The sequence below is a fragment of the Haliotis asinina genome, chromosome 10 (genome assembly GCF_037392515.1).
Source record: "Haliotis asinina isolate JCU_RB_2024 chromosome 10, JCU_Hal_asi_v2, whole genome shotgun sequence".
NCBI classification, from domain to species: Eukaryota; Metazoa; Mollusca; class Gastropoda; order Lepetellida; family Haliotidae; genus Haliotis; species Haliotis asinina.
In genome coordinates, this window is record NC_090289.1 from 33,187,977 (window position 1) to 33,212,882 (window position 24,906).

General features: G+C 37.2%; 1 protein-coding gene across 6 annotated transcripts in view; it reads left to right on the forward strand.

Annotated features, from left to right (window-relative positions):
* The first annotated feature begins 1,894 nt into the window (after positions 1-1,894).
* LOC137297943 (PTB domain-containing engulfment adapter protein 1-like) overlaps positions 1,895-24,906 on the forward strand; it is a 78,828-nt gene continuing 55,816 nt past the window's right edge. For 2 of the 6 annotated variants that reach the window (XM_067829942.1, XM_067829944.1), the window contains exon 1: positions 1,895-1,975. Coding sequence is in view for 2 of the 6 variants with exons in the window: in XM_067829937.1 (XP_067686038.1) it covers positions 20,994-21,013 (20 nt within the window). In the remaining 4 variants the exon portion in view is untranslated. Of the gene's footprint in view, positions 1,976-11,681; positions 11,795-20,946; positions 21,014-24,906 lie in introns of those variants that run through there. The other 4 variants (XM_067829943.1, XM_067829945.1, XM_067829937.1 and 1 more) reach the window with 3 other exon arrangements.

The following is a 24,906-nucleotide window of genomic DNA, read 5'->3' on the forward strand; positions in this document are numbered from 1 at the left end:
CAGAGCAAGTGATCATACCTTCTTGTGTCCAACACAGGCGAGAACTGCCATGTATATGTTTGACTGTATGGCCTGTTAATGAGCACTTGTTACGCCACACCTTGATAGCGAACATTGCCGATAGTTGACAGACAATTAACTGTCCTCGTTAGTAACCACAGTTATCTCCATTTGATAACGAACCGTGATTATATACACATGTAACATGGATACGGTGTAATGGGCTTATACACATTACAGTGTGGGGCTGATAAGTGGTTGAGGTGTTAGCCTCAGCGTTGAGATTACAAGAGACATCGCAAAGGAGTAAGGTTGCATAACTATATGCTACTGTAGGGCAGCATCGTTTGTAAATCATGCTGTCCCCAAGTGACTTGGTTAGCCTCGGAGTTGGTTGTCTTAGGCCCTAGCCATAGGCAAACTGTAGCGCAAACACGGTTGCGCATCAGAGATTACTGACCAATCTTGCTAGATTCCCGCGATGCTATATGTGGAAGACTATACCTTTTCTTTGTTGCGAGGATTCGGGATGTGCAACACAGAGAAAAGAAATATAGTCTTCCATATAGCGATGCAAGCCTCGTTGAAGACTGGTCAATATTCTCTGTTGCGCAACCCTATTTGCGCTACAGTTTGCCTGTGCTTCAGCTGAGTGTGGCGTGCTGGAAGCAGTACTCTGAAAAGACTGCATGTATGCGTTGTGTATTTGTACTTCTAGGAAGTCTCGCTCGCTTGTTGCTACCGTGCACGTGCTGGTTTTGTTCACAGATATCTCGCATTTCATTAACTCGATAACACTTCCGTGTATGTCAGGGAGTAATGAATGTTTCCTACAGTCGGTACTGAATGAATATATCCATATACAGACAATCCCTTGAGTGAGTGAGTGAGTGAGTCGAGCCTTAAAAAAATTTTTGGAGCTGTTGAAATCTAGACTTGTTGCAATTTATAGACTTGCGTGGGCTTTCGGGATATATTTGCTTCAGGGCCTGTATGACAGTTAGTCAAACACAACAGCACTTGAATGGTTCTTTGAAAACCAAATGATGTGAGGTGAGAAGAGGTTTAAAGTCGCGTTCAAGAATTGTTTCCTTCATCCTTCACGTATACCCGTGCTATGCCTGTTTTATGTAGACGGCCCACTTGGGCAGTTTGTTCCAGTTTTAACATAAATACACTACTCGTACATACTAGACTGCAGCCGAACCAACCAGTCCTGATTATACCCCGTGAATGCCTAACGGTAGGCAGGGTAATATCAAGTACCATCTCTCAATGGTATGACACAGCAAGGGATCGAACCCATGGTCTTGTATTCTACATCCATCCCATCTACTACAGTACATAGTCAATAAACTGAGGATCACAATTATGATCGAGTCTCCGATTCAGTGAGTAAGTATTCCTTCACAAAACTTTTAGCAATATTCCTGCAATATCACGGCTTGGGACACAAACTAGTGGACTTCACAACGTAGAGAATCGAGTCCTGTTCCTCAGCGTGACGAACGAACGCTTTAACCACTACTCTACCTCGCCGATTCAAAAGCACGGCCACCGGATCCTTTTGGGGCAAGGGAAACAATTTTGCACAGTTATTTGCGTACCTTTGGCAACCGGGCAGGTGTCCGTTAACAAAACTAGTGAAGACACTCAACGCTGCTGATGAACATAAGAATGTTTTGGCTTGATTGTTTGAGTTAATGAATTTATTTAAATCATCATGTTAAAATGTCAATAAAATGGAGACTGCCCAATACACTTACGTCATTTCCAGAACGCCCTGTCCCCCCTCCCCAACCTATGTCCATCAAAGCACACATTGATTCACTTCTGTCTGGGCACCTGTTACTGGACACGAAAATCACGGGAACCAAAATAATCAAACACCGGTAAAAGTGTCTCGAGCTGTCATTCTCCGTGAACAGCAAAGGAGGCGGTGTTTTGATTGTCGCAGGCGACACGAAGATAACGGGTAAGATTTCACAGTTAAGTTCCGCTGACGGTGAACTTATCTATGTTTATATACTCGGAGAAGCAGATTTATCCACTGTCACTTCTCCTTAGTCGCTTTGTTTATAAATAAACGTGAAATTGCACGAGAATGCACGTGTTATTTCACGACTTTGTTTGAAGACAAAAATAGCTTGCGTTGCTGTGTTTTTTAAGAGTACTGGTTTTGATATTCGGAATAATGTGCTCGAAAATGTAAAAATCTTTTAAGTGAACAAAGTAAAATAGACTTATATTACTGTTATTTAAAAAACAATCGACTTTCGTATTCTTTAAACTCTGCGTTCCAATATGATTATGTTGTAAGTGATGTATGCTTATGTAAAATCTATGTTATGTTTGTTAGTATATATCAGTGCAATATATTGTGCAATTGAAACATAAAGCAATTTGAAATTATACACAATCGTTCTTATCAGTTTCATGAAAGAGATGATATAATAAAACTGATTATTATGTACGTAACGCAAACTTCACTGACGGTAATACCAGTATTTTTTGTGTACTTTCTTTAAAATCTAGTTTCAAAATACTCAGTAAAAGATGATAATTTTGTATTCCATGTGGTTAGAACGAGGCATTGTTTTGTTATGCAATGTTTGTCATGGGTGTATTGTCAGCATTCCATCTTGAAATATTCTTCCCAGTATTTGGCTGCAAATTATCTTTTGTCACATATTTGATATAGTGCTCATGTTAATCAGTGTTTGATATACAATAAGATTTGATAGGTTCAGAAAATTGAAGTTGTTAGGGTCATCTAGTCTAGCCTTACTTCAAGGCTTTACTGAGTGATAAGCCCATGAATGACAGTGCTCTTTGCAGCAATCTGTTTGTAATATATATATATTAGAAATCATCATTTAAACTATTATTCATTACCTTATAGACTTGCTCAAGCCTATCTGTAAGCCAGATTAGTATAGGTCTTACTTAGGGGAAATGTTACAAAAATATATATTTTTACCTGAGATACCAAGGTACTGAGTTCACTAGGGATGCAAGAGACATCGGGTACAAGGTCCTACTGGTATGTGAAACCTATGTCTAACACATATATTTATGTACGGCATGTGTGTCAACTTGTGAATCAACATTCTGGTACAGCGATGTGTCAAAATTGGACAGGCCTACTGTTATCCCAGACAAGGGGTACAATTAGATGCTGAACCCTCTTGATCCCAAGTCTCATCTTCTTCACTGTGTTTATTTACCTAGCATATTGAGATGAGAAATGCTGTCCCTCTGTCCACAAAGTTTCCATGGCGTCTTTTCAGAGCAAGTTGGAAAAAATGAGAATGAGATTATTTTTTCTTAAATGTTGGTGATCATAGAAACCTGTTATTATCCTTTGTTAGTTGTAGATACTGCGTGCATGTGGAAATTCAGAAGTTTATATAAACCAAACTCAGAGGTTTATCTAAACTAACTCAGAGGCTTAAATCTGCAGCAAATGCATATGAGAATTCTAAAATAGAATTAATGCAAATATAAGAGGTAGTTTCTTTAATGGCTTTGAAGAAATAACTTGTAATTTCATTAATAACAAGGGAAGATGTAATGCTTATATTAGTACACTGGAAGCAATGTTAAAATGGACCTTCATTTGATTTTCATCTTCCCTGAAAACCAATTTGAACAAAATAATGAATGTTCCTAGTTAAGATACAGGAAGAATTTGGTCTGTAATCCTGGATAAATCCATGTATTATGAATAGACATAGCCCGATTAATTTATCATTTTAGGATATACTCTAAAGAAAATGAAATATCTGTCTGTCTGTCTTGGTTCAAAATTCAAATAACAATAGTCATTTCAGTGTCAGTGAATATATACGGGGTGGTGGGGTAGCCTCATGGTTAAGGTGTTTGCTCATCACGCTTAGGACCCAGTTTTGATTCCACATAAGTGCAATGAGTGAAGCCCATTTTTGGTGTTCCCTGACATTGTTATTGCTGGAATATTGTTAAAAGTGGAAGGGATATAGATTTATTACAGTTCTTGGTTCTGTTGTGCCTGAGCAATCTTCATGTAATGATTATATAATTGTTACACTGCATCATGCTTGGATCAAAGCATCAAAACTTGTGAGAAAACACCTGTTATAAGTGAGATGCATTTTGAAATATGAGTTAGAATATAGAATAGAAAGGCCACTGTCAAACATTGTGGTACACAAATCAAAGTATATGTGAGTGGACTATATCATGGATAGCAAATTCCGTAAATCCAACTATTGTATCATTTTGTTCATTAATTTAGCAAGAAATAATTTTGATGACTCTTTTAATCATAGTGTAAAATTCACCACTGTAATGAATGCATCTGGCATGTAATCTTTTTGGTTTAGCTTATGATTTGTTTGTCCTCTATTTCTTGTAGTACCGAAAATATTTCTTTAAAAACTGAAAAATAACTATGAATATGTTAGGTTATTCAGTTTCATGGCTCTTTAAATGGACAGCTGTAGATTGTCATGTAACCCAGTAATACCAATATTTAGATTAAAGGGCATCCAGTTCACAATGCGCCAAAAAGTGTTCAAATGTGTTAGTTCATGGTGGGAATTTGAAAAAAGATTTCCTAAAACTAATTAAAAAAATTAAAAGCTTAATGAGAAACATTATCTTTTCACAAGTAACTTCCAGAAAAATGAGAAATAATGGATCTGAAATTGTGAACTTGCACCTCAAATCGTATGACACAAATATTAACACAGCGAGAGTCTGTTTTCACAAGCTGGCTCTGCCATGAGCTTGTTGTAACAGCAAAGACTTGTGAGCAAGTGCTGTGTTGATAGGAGGCTGGTACCAAATGACGAAGGACATGGACAGGATCTCGTTCCTAATTAATTGCATCCTAAGTTTGTCTCAAAGGTTAGCTAGAGTTTATGACTTAGGTCATTTAGTACTTGAAGTACTGCATTTGAACAAAAGATGATTATGTCCCGAATGTTTTGTTTGTTAAAATTTTTTAATTGATTTTGTAATATTGTTTCAGCGAGAAAGATGCATCAAAGAAATTGTTATAAAATTCAAGACATTCGACCTTGGATTTTTAGTTATTTAGTGTTGAGTTGTTTCCCTTTTATGTATCAGAATCATGTAAATTTAACTTAGCTGGGGATTATGACATTGATACACAGACTGTTTAGAGGTTAAGAGTGAGTGAGTGAGGTTAGTTTTATGCTGCACTCAGGAACATTCCAGCTATATTGCGGCGGTCTGTAAATAATTGAACCTGGACTAGACAATACAGTGATCAACAACATGAGCATCGATCTGTGCAATTGCGAACCGATGACATGTGTCAAGCAAGTCAGCAAGTCTGACCACCCGATCCCATTAGTGGCTTCTTACGACAAGCATAGTCGCCTTTTATGGCAAGCATGGATTGCTGAAGTCCTATTCTACCCCGGGACCTTCATTTATCTTAGAGGCTAAGATTGTAAACGTGTATGGTAAAGTAGTTTGTTTGTTGATTAATGAAAAAAAAACCAAGCAGTATTTCTAACAATATTCCATAATATTCAAGTCTGGGTGATAGAGTAAGGTGATTTGACTGACGACTGATGAATCGATATACGTAGTTGAAAAACAGTGGCCTGCATTAACCAAGTCAGTGAGCCTCAGACCTCCTGATCTTCCTAATTCCCTCTTACGTCAAGCATGGTTTGCTGAAGACAAGTTCTAACTCTAATCTCCACAGTGTGGAAGATAAAATGTGTTATTGTACCTCAACAAACTATTACAGGGATGTTGGGATGGGATTAAAGCATTTGCTTGTCGCGCTACAGACCCAGGTTTGATTCCCCACATGAGTACCATGTGTGAAGCCCATCTCTGGCATCCCCACCATGATATTGCTGGAATATTGCAAAAAGCGCCATAAACCCATACTCACTCTCTATGACTTCAGTCTTCAGCAAGTGCCCTGAACACAGTCATTGCTGATACATTGGCCCTATAGGGGAGGGTAAGGCAGCTAAAGGGTTAAAGTAACAGACTGTCATTAAAAAAACCTTGTTCTTAATATTCTCTACAAGAGATGCATAGTGTGAAGCTCTGTTATTGCAGGAATATTGCTTTTAGTGGAATGTAAATAGTACTCAGTTACAAGATCACGTGTTAACATGCGTATGATGTGGTGCTGAAATGGTTGTAGGCCGTGGTTTTAGTATAGAAATTATTAACAGATGTGAAATTTATAAACACTAAAGAAGTGTCACGTGTCACATATGACAACTTCAAAGTCATTGTGAAATATACAGTCGGACATTGGGGCTGTCAGTGAATCTGCTGGATTTGTCACAGGGTCAGACACTATTCGTGAACACTGAGGTAGTGGGATTATGGTTGGGATTTGGTGCTGAAATGGCTGTAGGATGATTGTAGTACAGCTATGATTTGGTGCTGATGTAGTTAGTGCATGGATTAGGTGGTGATGTGATTATGGTTGTAGCATTGTTGGAATTTGGTGATGATATGGTTACATCTCACTGACTTGATAGAGAAATGGTCACATCTCTGTGAATTGATAGAAATAGAGTAGCATGGCTATTGGGTGTTACAATTCTGTATCATACAGTTTTAACACCAGTGTATAACATGGTTGTAATGTGATTGTAACATGCCTCTACATGGCTGTGCCGGGCAGTAAATGGTTGTGTAATGGCTTTGAAATTTGTTGAAACATTCTCAAATACTATGTATAATCACAAATCCTACACAAACATGACCACTTGAGACAAGTTCTATTCAGGGACACTGCCCTTTCGATTCTTTCAACCCCTTGTCTGCAAACAAAAAGTTACCCTAAGGCTCTGTTAATTCCCAGAAGGATCAGACATCAGGTTTAATTAAAGGTCAACATACATTATAACAGTACATACTACACTAGTAAGGGAGATAATACAGTGTCAGATTTCACCCTTTGTTCAGATATATCTTTGTTACAAGAAACTCTAGGTGTTGGTTTACATGATAATTGTGTTGTTGTTTTGTTTAAAGGATAAACAGAAGTTTAGTCAGTGTGGCCTTGATGTGATTTTTCTTAAGAATGACTGACTGACTGATTTTGTTCACATAAGAAATGTTATGTTTGATTAAAAAAGATCCAGACAATGAGAAGTGAAGTATACAACTTTATAGATGACAACTTCTATGTTTATTGCATAGACTGATTTTTTCAATGTAGATTTTTTCTCCGTTATCAAGCAAAAACAATTTCATATACTTGTATACATCATTTTTGACTCACAACTGGTAAAATACTGATCAAACAATAAAAGAAAGGAAAAGCGAAACTTAGATATTTTAGATACATAATTATGTATTGTTACGTTGTGGTTTGTCTTAAGAATATAAAATGTAATGATTCTGTTTGTTTGTTCGAGTTCAAAGTGTTTAGACAGCATCTAAACAAAAACCAGAGAGAAAGAAAATGGCAAAACATGAAACATGGTTCTTTGAGAAACAACATCACATTTCATTATGATTTGTCTTCAGAATACAAACAATACAAACAATATTTTTACTGTGTGTAATAATGACTGCCAGATGTATTTGAATATTATGTAATAGACATCACACACAACCAGTTTCATACTGTGAACCAGTTTCATGATAAATCTGAACCAGTTTTATACTCTGAACCAGTTTCATATATCTCAAGATATTATATCCAGAGAAGCAAAACATTATATTGTAGTCATATTGATATAATACCTTAAGGAAGTAAACTGCGTCTTCTCCCTACCATTGTTTTCCTTTGTCACAGAGGAAGTGATGTCACGCAGAGTTCCACAAAGTTTCACCCAAATCATGTGACTGGTATATATATAAACTTATATCATCCGGTAGTCTTTTACTGTATATAGTAGTTTGATGGATGCTTTTGTCTATACAGAAGGACATGGATACAGATACATTGTTAGGCTCAGGGTGAGTTAAATTTAATTTGTAGTCTGCGTGCTTTTGATTATAAGTAATTCCAAGGAATTCGATTTTAGGAGTTTATGTGGACTGTCCCTTATTTTCAGTAGTTAAACAATATCAAAGTACATATAATAATCTTACTGTTTTTATGCTAGCGGTATGGCATATTTTTACATATGTAAGTGATCGTCAGTTTGTCAACATTGTACCAAAAAAGCGGGATTTCTTTTGTACTTTTAAACTTTTGTTTCAAATGTAATGAGTAGAGATATTTGAAGTCCAAAACCTTCTGTTATTGACATCATTTTGTGTTTGAAATTAATGTTTAGTTTCATGGAGACCAGATGTTTGATGGACAATGGCTATGTCTAATATTGAACTGTTGGAACAGCCAGTAATTATTGTCTGCTGTCTAATGTTGGTTACAGACTGTCAGTCACATACAAGAATAATTAGTATGGTTAGGCAGACGGACATTTGACAAAATGCTGTTGAAAAACAACCCCCTCATTAAATCAGTTGAATAAATGTATATATGCACAACAGACCAACAGACTTTGAATAATGTCGATTACCAACATCAATATCAGAGTGTATGGTTCTGAACCATTTGACATTTGGAGGATGATCGTTTTCCAGTAAACGGCCTAATTAGCTACAACGCACTTGTGCTGCTCCTGGAATTCCTCCATAATGGTTGCAGTGTCTGTTCAGACAGTGTTTTCTATTGTGGAGGCTTCTATATCCTTGTGTTGATTACATAATCTCATTGTTACATTTGGAAATCTGAAACCTGAACATTAAAGATGACATGATAGCATCAGCAGTATGTGGGTTGGGGAAATACAGATGTTATCGGCCTGTCAAATCATTGTCAGATCATTGTCAGATGGTGCAGGGATGCAGGAAGGGAAGGAAATTACACACTTCCTGTGTGGAGAGCTTGCTGCGGTTCAATACTGCCTGTGTATTGTCACTGGGAATTTCATTGACATATTATTCTGCGAATATCGATCATTCTTGGTTGACCGTGAAGATCTGGGTAAGAACTGATCTTCAATAACCTACCGGTTCTAATGTTTGTCATGAGAGACAATGTAACAGGTTCGGAGATCCAGGTCACAGGCTATGTTGACACATTGTATCCCATTTGTGTAGGTTGATGCTCATTCTGTCAATCACAGAATTGCTTGGTCGATATTCGATTAGTTACAAACTACTGGAATACTGCAGTGTTAAACAACAAACCAACCAGGCAACACTCTAGGGAAGCTATATAAAAGTTTCTTACAACAATGACTCTTCATGTAATTAGAGTAATTAATGTTTCTTGATGTATTTGATCATATCTTGGCTGGATTCAGGGACTAGTGATGTGTAAATGTACGTTGATGCGAAAAATGTATCTGGTGTATTTGTGAATTTTGTCCTGACATAGGAAGGGCTGATCTACCTATGAGATTGGTTCTGATCTATTATTACTTGAATGAAATTGACAAGGAAGATTTCATATGCATTGTAAAATGTTTTTGGGAAGTGTGTGTTTTAGTCAGTGTTTCCGTTTTCCTGTATATGCTGGACTGACAGGTACAAAGTTAGAACGTCTCGTAATTTCAAAGTCTGTCCATCATCGTGTCTGGCAAGATTTAAAATAAATTTTCTATTTACCACTCTTAATTTTATTTACCCTTGCAAAAGATTACATTTTTACAATGGCATCGAGGTGTTGTCATATAAAAATAGCAGTTTGGAAAACCCCAGGCTCAAAATAGTGGCAGTGATGCATTGCGATACCCTCTGCATTTCTGATTGGTTGTTAGAGTTCAAGGCTTCGTGCACAGTGTGATCACTTGAACAGTAAAATTTACAAATGATCGATATTTGAAATGCAAGCTGGTCACAATGTCCTACTGAAAAATAAGCCAGCGGAAACATTGGTGTAATGGTATTCTTAGTTTTGGATCCGAAATGTGGGAAGCCCATATCTGGTATGCCCCACCTTGATATTGCTGGAATATTGCTAAAAGCCATGTTAAACTAAAGTCACTCACTCTTAGTATGGGGAAGGTTTTGAGAGGTACAGTTTTAAAGAAGTGAAATTATTGTCGCCACAAGCTCTCACAAGCTCTTACATTCTTACATTTTGTCTGTCATTCCGCGAAGGTACATAGCCCAATTAAGTCACATGAAACAATGTCGTTTCTTAAAATCATTTTCATTTAGAATAATCAGTAATTCTTAAAAGATTTTGTTTACATTCAGAATAATCATTTGTAGTCCATGTTTGACATGTTTGCCTTTGACTAGGTATAGATTTTGACAAATATGTGGATAAATAACTTGTCAGTAATGATGACTGAGATGGGATATTTGAGAATCATAGTTAAATCCATATTAACGTGATTAACAATACATACAAGTAAAAATGATTAAAACACTTTGTACATTGAACTGAGTCATACTTACATAGGACATTTGGTATGGTGTGTGTCAGCACAGGGACATCGAGTTCTTCTTCAAAGTCCCACTATGTTTTAAGACTTTAAACTAATACACAACCAAGTAGAAATTTAATTCTGACTATTGACAAGTGTTGTATTATGTTGGACAAGAATATTTGGGTGAGGTTGTCAGCAAAATTTGACACACCCAACACTAACACAGCTTTTGGATTGCACCTGATAAATAAGTCTGTTAATTATGATGTTTGGTGTTATCCGATTTATTGTTGCTTTAATCGTGTGGAGGATACACCCTGAGTGACACACAGTCAACAATGGTTGTTCTGCAGAGTCGGTCATGGGTCAAATGTTTTAGGCGATCAAGCGTAAAAAGGCAACACCCAGTTTGTTTACAAACAGGATCAGGTTGTCAGGTTCGTTGACTTCATTGATGCAAAGGCAGTGGGGTAGCCTGGTGGTTAAAGAGTTAGCTCATCACGCTGAAGTCCTGGGTATGATTCCCGACACGGGCACAATGTGCAGAGCCCATTTCTAGTGTCCCCAGTTGTGATGTGACAGGAATATTGTTAAAAGTGTCCGAAAACCCAACTCAATCTTTGATTTAAGTCATAGTATCTCAGTTGTGAAGATTAATGCTCCTGATGTCAATCACAGGATTTTCTGTTCAGACAGTATGATTTCGTTTCCCAGAAGGGAAGGAACATATCTATTCGGTGTTGATTTTCATGTGTTCATTTGAAAATTTCTGCATTGAGTTTAAAAAAATCCTGAGTTACTTTTAAAAAGCTGAAAGGTGTAACATGGTTTACTTCATTTATGACAGTATTTTTCAAACATGTAGAAAATAGTCTTTTCTTGGTAATGGGTCAAACCCTGGAGGAATATGAATACAAACCAATTACATGTTTCTGGGTACTTTTGTATGTAATATAGGGCCCTCCAGACAACAGAATAATAAGAACCTGAACACATTATATGGTTGTATGGATACTGTCAGTTTTGTGCATGTTACATTCTGTGCCTCTTCGCCACATATGACAACTATTGTATTGGGGCTGATGGAAAGCAGTGTAAATATATCTTTATATATATGGCCATGACAGGCAGGCCTGACAGCCTGCAGTTGTAAATGGCACCATTGCATCGAGGTCAAGAGCAGGCGTGAGACAGGGTTGCTGTCTTTCCTGTAATTTTTACAGGTCGTGGAACAAAAAGGTTTTTCGTGCCATCATTTGGGGATGATTATAGCCTGGGACTGGGACTGACCTTAGCATTTGTATGTCGGCTTGAGAGTATAGACATATCTGCCAACACTAGGATGGTCACAAACAAGGAGTAGTGGTTTCCTCATGCTTTCAACATCGTTTGCTCAACTTGTCCTGGTGAGTTTAACCCAAGTACATATTGGAGTTGTGTCTAAATATATTCAGGGCTTTATTGATGAGGAGTTGTGGACATTTTGTGAAAGTGAGTTCCATGAATCATAAATATATTTATTGTGTTGAAAATGTTTGATGTGACGACTGGGCTCAAGTGGTATGTGGAGTTTGTTTCTTATGGGAGTAGTTTCTCAAGAAATAATTACTTTTTGTGCAGACTTTATTTTTATTGTGTTAAATTGATTGTCAGTGCATCCAGATGCAACATTCATTGAACACTACTACTCATGTGCTAATCATTGAATGCTTTATACAGACAGTTTCACTGAGGTCATTTCGATTTAGAGTTTTGTCAGCATATTTGTGTTTTTCAGTGTTGAATATCAACTTGTTAAAAATAAAATATTTAGTTTGTAACATTACAGCCAGTGTTTCGTGGATGGAAAGGTACAGCCAACCAGCTTTTGTGGCAGAAACGTAAAAAGATGTCATTAGATTGTGACATCAAGGTAAATGATGATATAATTGTCTGCAAAGTGCTGTGATGCTAAACCCAGGAGATATCACCTCGTCTAACCTGACAGATATCTCCTAAGGAAGCATATGATAAAATGATGTAGGGTATATTACAGTTATAGCAAACTCAAAAGAACAACAAATTTCAGAACATTTGAACTTTAGTTCATATTTTGACTAAAACATACAGAAAGTGGTTAGGACCAAATTAACAGTTTCTTATGCCTGTCAGTTTGTTTTAAGTTTAAGTGAGTGAGTTTGGTTTTATGCTGCTCTCAGCAATATTCCAGGAGAATCAAGATGGAGACCACCAGAGATGGGTTTCACATTTTACACCCATGTGAGAAATTGAACCCAGGTCTTTGGTGTGATGAGCGAATGCTGTAACCACTGGGCTACCCCACAACCTTGTCATCAAATCAATCATGTTACTAAGCTTACTGTATGCAGAGTTACTGGTTAGGAACTGGTTCATGTCCTTGATTTTGTAATTGAAACATTTTTCAAGTAGAAGTAAAGTTTGAGGTTGGATTTGTTGAATATATGCTGACATCTTTTATAGAAGCTGTTGGAGATTGAAGAACAACGCAAGCTGTGATGAACATAATGACGTTGTGAAAAGATGAAATAACTGCATAATTGAGTACCGTTTCACTCCTATAGTGAAAGAATATATGAAAATATATATTTTATGTATGAATCAAGAACAAAGCACTAAATCACACTACAGTATAGCTCCTACTTTTTGTCCTGTCTTTACAATCAATGTAGAGTATGTTTGTTAACATTACTGTGCAGTATATTCACTAAGGAATAATTACAGGTGATGAATGGGTAAAGAACTGCCAGGTCTCTTTTTTACTGCAACAAAATATCGGGCAATTCATGGTTCTGTCTGCTCGTTTCAAGCAAATCCCTGCAATAAATGTTATATGATGACTATAGGGAATTAAATAATGACATAGTTAATCTGTATTCTAGAGAGTTAGTCCCAGAACTGTGTGTGCCGATTTGTAACAGAACTTTTCAGAATGTTTTAAAGAAAATTCTTTTCTTCTTGTTGTATAGTTTTTGCTGGAGAACAGATTATAGGCAATGATGGTCATAATTCTATTGAAGTAAAACATTTCATATGCTACTTTAGATATTGAGATGAAATCTTCCAGAATAATAATTCGTGTGGGATGGAGATGGGTAAGGTGAGGTGACAATAATAATTTCTATGTGGGATGATGATGTTTAATGTGAGATGAGAATATTAATTTTTTCGTGGGATTGAAATGTTTGAGGTGAGGTGAGGTGAGAATAATAATTATTTCTGTGGGATGAAGATGTTTGAGGTGAGATGAGAATAATAATTTCTACATGGGATGAATATGTTTGATTTGAGGTGAGGTGAGAATAATAATTTCTGTGGGATGAAGATGTTTGAGGTGAGATGAGAATAATAAATTCTACGTGGGATGGAAATGTTTGATGTGAGGTGAGGTGAGGTGAGGTGAGGTGAGGTGAGGTGAGGTGAGGTGAGGTGAGGTGAAAATAATTTCTTTGGAATGAAGATTAGAATAATTTCTACAGGGGATGGAAATGTTTGAGGTGAGGTCAGGTAAGAATAATAATTTCTGTGGGATGATGTTTGATGTGAGAATAATAATTTCTGTGGGGTGAAGATGTTTTAGGTGAGATGAGAATGATAATTTCTTGAGTTGGGTTCTGGTGGGTTGAGCTGGATTTGGATGGAGTGAAGGCTGAAGTTGAATAGAATGTGTTTGGGTGAGATAAGAAACAAGTTTTTACGCTGCATTCAAGATAACTGCACATATGTGGAAACATTACTATTTTCCAGCATCCTTTGAGTTTGAAAGAATGCAGGATCGGTTCTACCTTCATCTTCCTAGACAGACATGCTACCACTTCCTCCTGAAGGTGGTCTTCATATGCAATATTCCTAGCAATATTTATGATGGTTCCTATCAAGATTTCCAGATTAAAAGGTTTCATGTTAATAAAGTCGAGACAAATGAGGTTCTGATTAATACACCCCAAATGAGAGAGGCTACACTGCAGACGTGATTTAGTGATTGTGATACTCATACATTATAGCAGACATGTGATAGAGGCAAGAAGTATGATATGAAGTCTTTTGGTGTTTGTGTCTAGTTGCATGGATACTGTGATCAATTGTGTCCTAGGCCTCAAGTTCTCATTACTGCAGTTGCAGACGATGGATTGGTTCAGCTGCTGAAGAAAATGTTGGTTTCTAAATCAATTAATCATGCCCTTTTGAAAGGGAAAAGGTGTTTTTTCAGAGTTGTCTATTTTCTCTTGCAATGGATAACTTTGTTTGACGCGAGCCAACATGTATGTGGGTCAGTAGCATCTGCTTAGAAAACTAATGAAGAAGGGTCTGCCCCTGATTGGTTTCAGTGCATTTTGGACAGTAGTGAATGAATTGGGTATTGCATCGCTTTCTAAAAATATTCTAGTAATATTGTGGCTGGGGACACTTCCCATGCAGGGAATTCAACTGGGCCCTTGGCGAATGCTTTAACCATAAGGTTTCCCCATCGTCCCTTTGTACAGAGTAAGTAGATTTATCTCTGCTTTGAACAATTATATTCCTGCACTGGAGTATAAAGCTGCTTCGGAATTATGGTGAAACGAGTGAGCATTGGTATGGTGCTCACCACTCTGACAAAGTTAGAAAGTAGAATCTGAACGTGTAACCAAAGGTTTCTGGCTTTCCTAAAGGAGCCAACTCTGCATATTGAAATTCATCACCTAAGGCGACTTGGCTACATGTGTATGTTTTGTAATTGCATAATCCATACGCTAATATCACAGTTTAGGTGCAATTGTGATTGCGCTTGAGTTGTGTCCCTTAGCCTTGACAGCATCCGGTGTTCCTTAGTCTGAGTCCCAGCTTTGCCCTTGTTATGGTGGAAAGTTGGTCAACACCATTCATGCCAATGACCTGTGCCACTTTAGGCGTTCTGGGTCAGGCTGACTAGCAATCATATAACTGACATACTGCACTGAGAGGTGGCGACCTATGTTTGCTCACTTGAGAATAGATTTACTGTGTGGTTAGGAGACAAAATGGTGTTTTTTGTTGCTTTCAAGATTATTATGTATATTGGGCATTGTGTGTTTGCATGAGTGAGCTTTTTTAATATATGCATATTTCTATGTGTGTATTCATGTGTGTGTGTGTGTTTGTCTTCCCTGGAGTTGTTCATGTTCATAGTAACATCCTACTCAAATCACAGTTCGACATGGATCCAACAATATCCACTTACAATGGAAGCTGTCAAAACCAGCATCTGTCTAATCCAGTTTGTGGTTTTGGCTTGCCTGGAGTTGTTCATGTTCATAGTGACATCCTACTCAAATCACAGTTTGATATGGATCCAACAATATCCACTTACAATGGAAACTGTCAAATCCAGCATCTGTCTAATCCAGTTTGTGGTTTTGGCTTGCCTGGAGTTGTTCATGTTCATAGTGACATCCTACTCAAATCACAGTTTGATATGGATCCAACAATATCCACTTACAATGGAAGCTGTCAAAACCAGCATCTGTCTAATCCAGTTTGTGGTTTTGGCTTGCCTGGAGTTGTTCATGTTCATAGTGACATCCTACTAAAATCACAGTTTGATATGGATCCCACAATATCCACTTACAATGGAAGCTGTCAAAACCAGCATCTGTCTAGTCCAGCAAGTTAAAACGTCTTGATCATGGCTTGTACATTTATCATCAACTCTACAATCCAGCACAATGCATAAAACAGATTTCTTCAGTCCCAATGAGTGCCAGTTTTGAGAGCTTCCACTGTAGTAAGTAGATGCTTTATCCAAATTATACCTCTGTGGTGTTTCATTTAATTTTTTGAGGTTGTGAAACAATTTTTATAAGCCTTGTTTATGTTGAAATTGATTGGTGTTCCTTGGCATTACTTGGCTATAGGAGTTCTGATGTGTGCTAGATTGTTATCATGGAAGTTTTATTCAAAAGGGTCAGTGTCAAGTACTGATGCACTTTGTCTCAATATGATACATATTTCAACTGCAAGTTTGTATTTGTATTTTCTATATGTTGTCCTCCTTAGCTTGTCCAGCTGTTTGACTGCTGCCAGTAATAAACATCTCTTGACGAGATAATCAAGTGATTGACATCATGTGAGCATACAGTTGAGATACAATGACATGATAGTCTGTCTGACCATCGGATCATGACAAGCATATTTTGCTGAAGACTAATTCTAAGGTGTATCATCAAGGATGAATTTAGTTCCAGACATAAAGGTATCTTATAAAATATTAAATATCTACAAGAACAATAACAGTGGTGTGGAAGCTAAGTGATTTAAAACCCTGAGCCATGTATTCTGCCTAGTAATTTAGGCCAAGCTGGTGACATCTCCCATGTGTGACATACCTTGAGTAGGGAAGAATGTGACATTTGTCTCTAAGGGTCACCTTCCCCCTGTAATGTTCTGATTTGTCACAACTGACATGGTAATATTTGTATTACCATCTTGCCTGTCTTTTCCTTTGATTTGAATACCTGTGTTACCACCCTACACTGTCTTGTCCATTGTTTTGAATACCTGTGTTATGATCCTGCATTGTCCTGTCCATTGTTTTGAATACCTATGTTACTTTCCTGCACTGTCTTGTCCATTTTTTAGGATACCTGTTATCATCCTGTACCCTCTTGCTCATTGTTTTGAATACCTGCATTTCCATCCTGCCCTGTCCATTGTTTTGAAAACCTGTATTACCATCCTGCATTGTCCTGTCCATTGTTTTGAATACCTGTGTTACCATCCTGCACTGTCTTGTCCGTTGTTTTGAATACCTGCGTTACCATCCTGCTTTGTCTTGTCCATTGTTTTGAATACCTGTGTTACCATCCTGCATTGTCCTGTCCATTGTTTTGAATACCTATGTTACTTTCCTGCACTGTCTTGTCCATTTTTTAGGATACCTGTTATCATCCTGTACCCTCTTGCTCATTGTTTTGAATACCTGCATTTCCATCCTGCCCTGTCCATTGTTTTGAAAACCTGTATTACCATCCTGCATTGTCCTGTCCATTGTTTTGAATACCTGTGTTACCATCCTGCACTGTCTTGTCCGTTGTTTTGAATACCTGCGTTACCATCCTGCTTTGTCTTGTCCATTGTTTTGAATACCTGTGTTACCATCCTGCATTGTCCTGTCCATTGTTTTGAATACCTATGTTACTTTCCTGCACTGTCTTGTCCATTTTTTAGGATACCTGTTATCATCCTGTACCCTCTTGCTCATTGTTTTGAATACCTGCATTTCCATCCTGCCCTGTCCATTGTTTTGAAAACCTGTATTACCATCCTGCATTGTCCTGTCCATTGTTTTGAATACCTGTGTTACCATCCTGCACTGTCTTGTCCGTTGTTTTGAATACCTGCGTTACCATCCTGCTTTGTCTTGTCCATTGTTTTGAATACCTGTGTTACCATCCTGCTTTGTCTTGTCCATTGTTTTGAATACCTGTGTTATCATCCTGCATTGTCCTGTCCATTGTTTTGAATACCTGTGTTACCATCCTGCATTGTCCTGTCCATTGTTTTGAATACCTGTGTTACCATCCTGCATTGTCCTGTCCATTGTTTTGAATACCTGTGTTACCATCCTGCTTTGTCTTGTCCATTGTTTTGAATACCTGTGTTATCATCCTGCATTGGCCTGTCCATTGTTTTGAATACCTGTGTTACCATCCTGCATTGTCCTGTCCATTGTTTTGAATACCTGTGTTACCATCCTGCATTGTCCTGTCCATTGTTTTGAATACCTGTGTTACCATCCTGCATTGTCTTGTCCATTGTTTTGAATACCTGTGTTATCATCCTGCATTGTCCTGTCCATTGTTCAGAATGCCCATGTGCTGCTGGGTGCATTTCTGCTGATTGTTGTGTTGCTCAAAACTACATGAAATAATACCCACTTATTTTCTATTCCGAGTAGGTGGTGTAATCATTAGTGGCTGTTATGTTTGAGAAGAATATATAAATAAATTTTAAGTGTCAGGGATCAAATTTACTTGGACTGCTGTCAAACCGTTTCCTCTTACGATTTTCCTGTGTAGCATGCAGCTATAAGTCTTACTGTCTTGTAGCATGCAACTTTTATCGCCAGAAGTCTTGACTTGTATTGATTCAGAGTTGCATGCAACATGTTGCTTGAGGGTCGATGGGATTAGAACTTTCCTGGCTCCATGTGACAAAGTGCACGTATCATATCAACACTGGACTAACTTTTGGTTGTTTATGTCAGAGATTCAGCATACTTGTGAGCAGACAGATTTTGTGAGTTACTTGCATGTTTCAGGTGCTGTTACAAACTGCCTTTATAGATTTCATCCTATCCACTCAGAAGTTGCAGAACACCTGACACTAGATTTTCAAAGCTCCCTTGGCACTAAGATAGTCAGTCGTAAGTGCTATACATTAACATCAACATATGACTTTCTTAGCTCTAACAGAGCTTTCGAAAATCTATGTCCTGATTCTTTCATTCCACAATGTTACTCTATCATATGATGGTAGATAAACGATAGTCATATATAGATATCAGTGGTTTATAAATTTTTTGTGATAATATGACAGAACTAAAATTATATCTGGATAATATCGAAGATGTGTATGGATGGGTCGTTTGTTCAGAGGATGAAATTCAAATTAAGTTTTTAAAGTGTTTTATATGCTGGAAATATAAAATGACACTATTGTCAAGATTTTAACACAACTGATCTGAAATTCAAAGGAGCTTAACATGTTTTATATGGTGAAAATATACAATGATATTTTCTATATTTTGACACATTTGAGATAAAAACTTAAGAAATCGACCCAAAGAGTTTTTTTTTCTGGTGGCTTTTGATGAATATTATATATAGTGGCTTTTGATGAATATTATATACCAGTCTGTAAACTGTCATTATTCTGTGGAAGTGCGAAACTGTATTACTTGAACAAGAGCAACATGGAGTATGTGGTATGTCACTGCAATGTGTTTACTGTTTGGCCAGCAAGCTGTTATTCATGAATATGCTGTTTATAGATTTATCCGTGCATAAGCAAGTGGTGTATTGTTGTCGCTTGTGTGTAATGGTTTTTCGGGACATAAATGCCAAGGTTAAGAGGCCATTGCTGACATGAGGAAGTGACAGATTTTAAACATAAGATCTGACAAGGGAGTGAAACTTTAGCTTCTGATATTTGTGGCCAATGCTAAGCATTTAGGTGAGTGTTTAGAAGAGATGCAAACTTAAAAAACTGGGATGGAGATCTTGTGTTTTCATTGTTTGGTGTCATCCAAGATTTGTGACCTTTCAACTGTAAATAGCTTAGTTTTAGACTATTACTACGGAGACAGGTATATAATTCAATTTAAAGTTCTGAACACAAATTACGCTTTTGATATTTTTGTTGCAGTTATATTCTGATCTTATTTATGATTAATGCTGCAGGGTGGTAACTTTTAAATAGAAAGGAAACAATTATGACAAGTCACAATAGAAATTTTGGATAGGTCCATTATAATTAGGCAAACGATAGGGAATATGTTCACTACTATAATCAAGTCATTGTTGAGGTGAGTTTGTAAGTGAGTAAATATATTTACAGCACATCTTTAATTTATTGGTATTAACATCAAGTTTCATTTGGGGAGAATTAGTATAATGCCCTGAAATAATGGAATGGGGTGTTTAACGACCTGTGTTTGTTTGTGTCAAAGAAAGGTAGGGTCAGGAGAATGGTGACCCTGGTTGATTTGACTGGCGCTTGAGAGGGAGGGGGAGTGTCCCCCAGGTTAATTTGTTAGCCTGAGAAATGGGGGACAGCAGAGCCAGAGGTGAAGGAGACATTCAGCATTGCTGACATACTGACATGATGCAGTGGAAAAGCCATCAACTTTGACAGACTGCGTGATATTTCGTGCTACCTGCCTGTCAGGGATATATTTGGGGTTAGGCGTTTGTTCAAAAGCTGGACAAAGCCGTAATGGTCATTTGTTTCATGGTGTCAGGATTGTTGGCAAACTCTGCCTTTTGCTTTCGTCGTGGAGAGTTATGTGTCCTGTTTTAACTTGGTGCTTCAAAGACAAGCTGACATTGGTTGAGGATTATCTTCATCTTGGAATTATGCTTTTGTGATGAAAGAAGTCAAATTTGTAGATTCTTTTCTGTTTGTTCGTATGGAGATCTTGTGATTCCCTAAGAACTACCTGTATCATTCTGTTATTTTCAGAAGTGACTGGCATACTGAACAGCAAATATTAAAGTTGTTTTTTTCAATTTGAGGAGTTCAACTGATGTTTTAAAATTTGGTGTTTAACCAGCCTGTATTTAGAGGGAGGCAAAACACTGAGGATTTGTTAAGGAAGCTTGTGCATGAATTTCTTGCATATGACGAAAAGATTAATTTTTTTCAATAACTTTAATGTGCTCTGTGTGCATGTCATTGGCTTAAAGGCCTGTTGTGGAAACAATCCTTGAACTAATTCTAGCGTCAGTGTGACAGTAACACTATTGGCTGGCTTTCCAACTTTGAGCAATATAGTTGACAAAGTCAAGGAGTTTACGTCAAGATTTACGTAACGACAGTCAACTCAGACGTGAGCTTGAGAGAAGAAACATGCCTGGAAAGTCATACAAGTAAGTTTTGTTGAAATTAAAATGTTATTTTTGTATGATTTGATAACAACAGTGACAGGATCAAAGATACTTTGCTCTTTTGCATTGGATGTGAACATCTATTAGTCAAGTTTAAAATTTTGAACAACCTTGATTTAAATGTATGTGTGGGGATGTTTTACCACAAAATTACTGAATAAAACGTTTCTTGAATTTGGTCTATGAATTCTACTGACACTATGACATTACACAGCAAAACAAACATGAAAAGCAAAATTGTATTTTTCTTTGTGCACACTTATGTGTTGGGCTCAAATATATATCCCTAGCAATAGGTTAAACCTCACAGGACAGATGATAGGAGCTCAACAACTGTGTCACCATGTTCTGCAACATTTTAAAGAACAAAGCAATGAGAAAATTCACCTACCAACCAGGATGTTTCATGAAAAAAAGACACATGAAAATAAGAGCTTGAGAGCTAAAGTTATCTGTTGGTAGACCTCTTGAGGATCAGTATTTGTCAAATGAAAATCCTTTTATCATGTTAATGTTTCTTTAGAAAAGTCCAGGTTTGCTGGTGAAGTCTTGTGGATAGCATGTTTCCTTTTCCGAGGTTCCATTCTGACATTGATTAATTGAACGAAAACCTGTCTCAGGTTTGCATTGAAGGATGATATCAAACTCATAGTAGTTTTTTGAGGTGAACCAGACTGTTGTTAGACTGGTTAAAGGGCTTGTAGGGTGGAGTAATGGTTAAAGCATCCGCTTGTCATGCTGAAGACCCCAGGTTTGATTCCCTGCATTCTTTCAATGTGTTAAGACTATATATATTTTACCCTTTTTGTGGTGGGTCTTGATATTGCTAGAATTTTGCTTAAAGTACTTACTCCAAAAGGTTAAGGGTCATCATTCATGTTTATTTACTTAGTAAGAGTTCTAAGTATGACTGGTACCAGCAAACCCTGTGCCCTGTAAGAGGAAGGATCCTGTCATATGACCACTCAGCATATAGAGTCTGAGCGTGACCAGAGGATAATTATGTCAGTGAGTTGAATAGCTCAGCTGGTGGTAATATGGAGTAGATAGACTTGCACAGATCTCTAAGGGTGTTTACAAAATTATATCTGAATTTCCAGAGGTACTAAGTGTAAAAGACAAAGTGTCCATATGAAAGACTGGTGTCTCTATGCTATCATAAAGATAGAGTTGTTATACCAAAGACATAATTTCCTTTATCTTTGATTCCGTAGACTTGCTGCAAGTCTCTCGTGTCCAAGGATAGTTATTTTGTTTGTATTTATTTATTGTGTGTGTATGTGTGTTGTGCGTGTGCGCGCGTGCACATCCATGCGTGCATTAGTACTGCTCTCATAATTATGATAGGTATATGATTGTATCCTGTATGTATTGAATCTGGACCAGACAATCAAGTGATTGATATCGTAAACTGGCATCCTCACTGAAGCCAATGGAGTCTGATTAGCCAATCGTAGTTTATGACTGATATGTTCATAACGGTGATGAATATGCTCTGGAGTCCAAATCCCAGTGTCATATATTATTTTGTCGATGAAAAGATCAGCCATTTTATTAATTTTGATAAGAAATAATTGTTTCCTTTTCCCATTAAAACTGTCAAACTTTAAAAATCAAGGTGATTTCAAGGATTTCCTTGCTATAAAATCTTTTTGAGGATTAGGAATGTAGACAATTTGTTGAAATATGCTTGTTCATATTTGAGAAAACATTATCTGAGAAATGTAAAAAAGAAGAACATACTGCTTATTGTGGATGTGTGTGCTTTTCAATCATTTCTGTAGTTGCGTCCTCGGACCAAGATGTCTGTACTGCTCATGTTAAAGGTCCAGCTAGCATTCCTGCGTGACATTGTTGCTTCCAGAAGGTTGTTGCTGACAGTTTAAAACAAATGTGCAGGCACTGCCTTGTAGAACGTCAGAACAAACAAAATACTACATCATGTTGCTCACGATATATGGGGCCCACCTTTCTTTGCATAAATTCTTTAATACAGGTTCATAAGTCACACGTGTGTGACAGTGACGTAAGTCACGTGACCCCTGGTGTGAGGCCGGCGGGGATAGTCGTGAAGGGAAGTTGCATTGTCATGCAAATGTAGGCATTATGGCTTGGTGGGAAAAACAACTGAATATTATATGTCTTGAACTACAGATGAATTTTTAACGTAGAAAATTTTTTTTTTTTTTTTTTTTTCATGCTATCACTGTCTGTGAAGGTTGCAAATAAATCTGAACAGATCACCTAAATAAGTTAAATTTGCATTCATAGGCCAGACCAACTTTATTGCTTGTTTTACAGATCTGCCTGCTGTATTTTTTCAAGAATTAGAAAAAAAATAATAGGGAAGTTTCTTCGCTCAAAATTCAAATCGTAATGTTTTCAGTGGCCAAAAATGTAACTGACAAGTAAGTCTTTTTTTAGATTGTTTTTTGCCTCATATACACTTCATACGTTGTCAGAAGTGAAATACTTTGTGTACTTAGATGGAATAGTACTTTGCTTGGTGATCTTATTTTGGTTTTTTTCCCTCCTGCCATTGTGCTTTCTGAGGACAGAAATCCATAAAACAAGAAATAGAATTGGACTGGCCCTAAAAAAATTGTAAAAGATGTACATGGATAAAAAATGAATTTCTTGCTTTGCATTTGAGCACCCTTAAAAAAGCCCGAAAAGACATTGGCAGGGAAACATAAATACTAACGTATAAACTCACATTTGTATGATTTTGTCTATTTTTCAGTTTTAAGAGGTGGACAGGTTAAAAGGATATTGTGAGCATTTTTGTGTTATGTTCAATAGAATTCCACAAAAAATAATAAGACATTCAAGTCATCTGGTTTCACCTTTTGGGATACTGAAGACAGAATAAAAGGGTAACAATATCTGCACTTAAAAGAATTTTCTGAAAACTCATTTTGAATCCTCTCAAGGTACTCCTCTCTCTCCCTTTCATGTTGAAAGTGGCGGGCTTCCTTAAACTGTCACATAATGGATTTTGAGCTGGTGATACAAGTGTTCTTGAATACCGTCTGCTTTCAAATGTGGCTTAATATGCAATTGATCATGTGTTTTAGTGAAGCTTTGTTATCATAACAGTTGTTGCTGTTTCGTTGTGTTCAGATACTGTTGATGATTATTGTAAATGAAGTGAAGTGGGGTTTAATGTTGTGTTTATAATTGTTGAACACAGATAGCAATGTGCATGGATGTGTGCATGCTTATTAGTGTGACAGGGCTTATACCAGTTCGAAAAGGCTGAATTACCCGCTTGGATACCGTGATAACTCCACTTTATTCACACTTTTTTTACTGTGACTGTTGTCCTTGTTTTTTTTGGTTTTTTTCATGCTGGTAAAAGGTGACTGATGAGATCAGGTGGTCAGACTCACTGACTTGGTTTACACTTGCATTGTATACTAATTGCTTAGATCGATGCTCATGCTGTTGATGACTGGATTGTCGGCAGACTCAATTATTTACTGACTGCTGCCATACAGCTGGAATATTGCTGAGTGTGGAAAGTACTCACTCACTCCTTCATGTGGACTGTGAGCGAAACAAGGTAACAACAAGTACACAGCCGCAGTGAACCCTGACTTTCCGAGTTCGAGTCCGAGGACAGACATTCTTGTGCATTGGATAGCATTAATGTAACCGACCTGACACAGTAGCTGAAGAATGGAATAGGAAAAATCACAAAGATGGGAAACTAATATTCTTACTGATCTAGACTTAATCATGCATACGTCAGACATACCTTTGATATATTTAGGTCACCATGCCTGTCTACCTTATCCATAGATTAATCTTAGGAAGAGCCTGGGTCCTGAAGACCAGTTTTTACCTGAATCTTCATAGATGCAATATAGTCA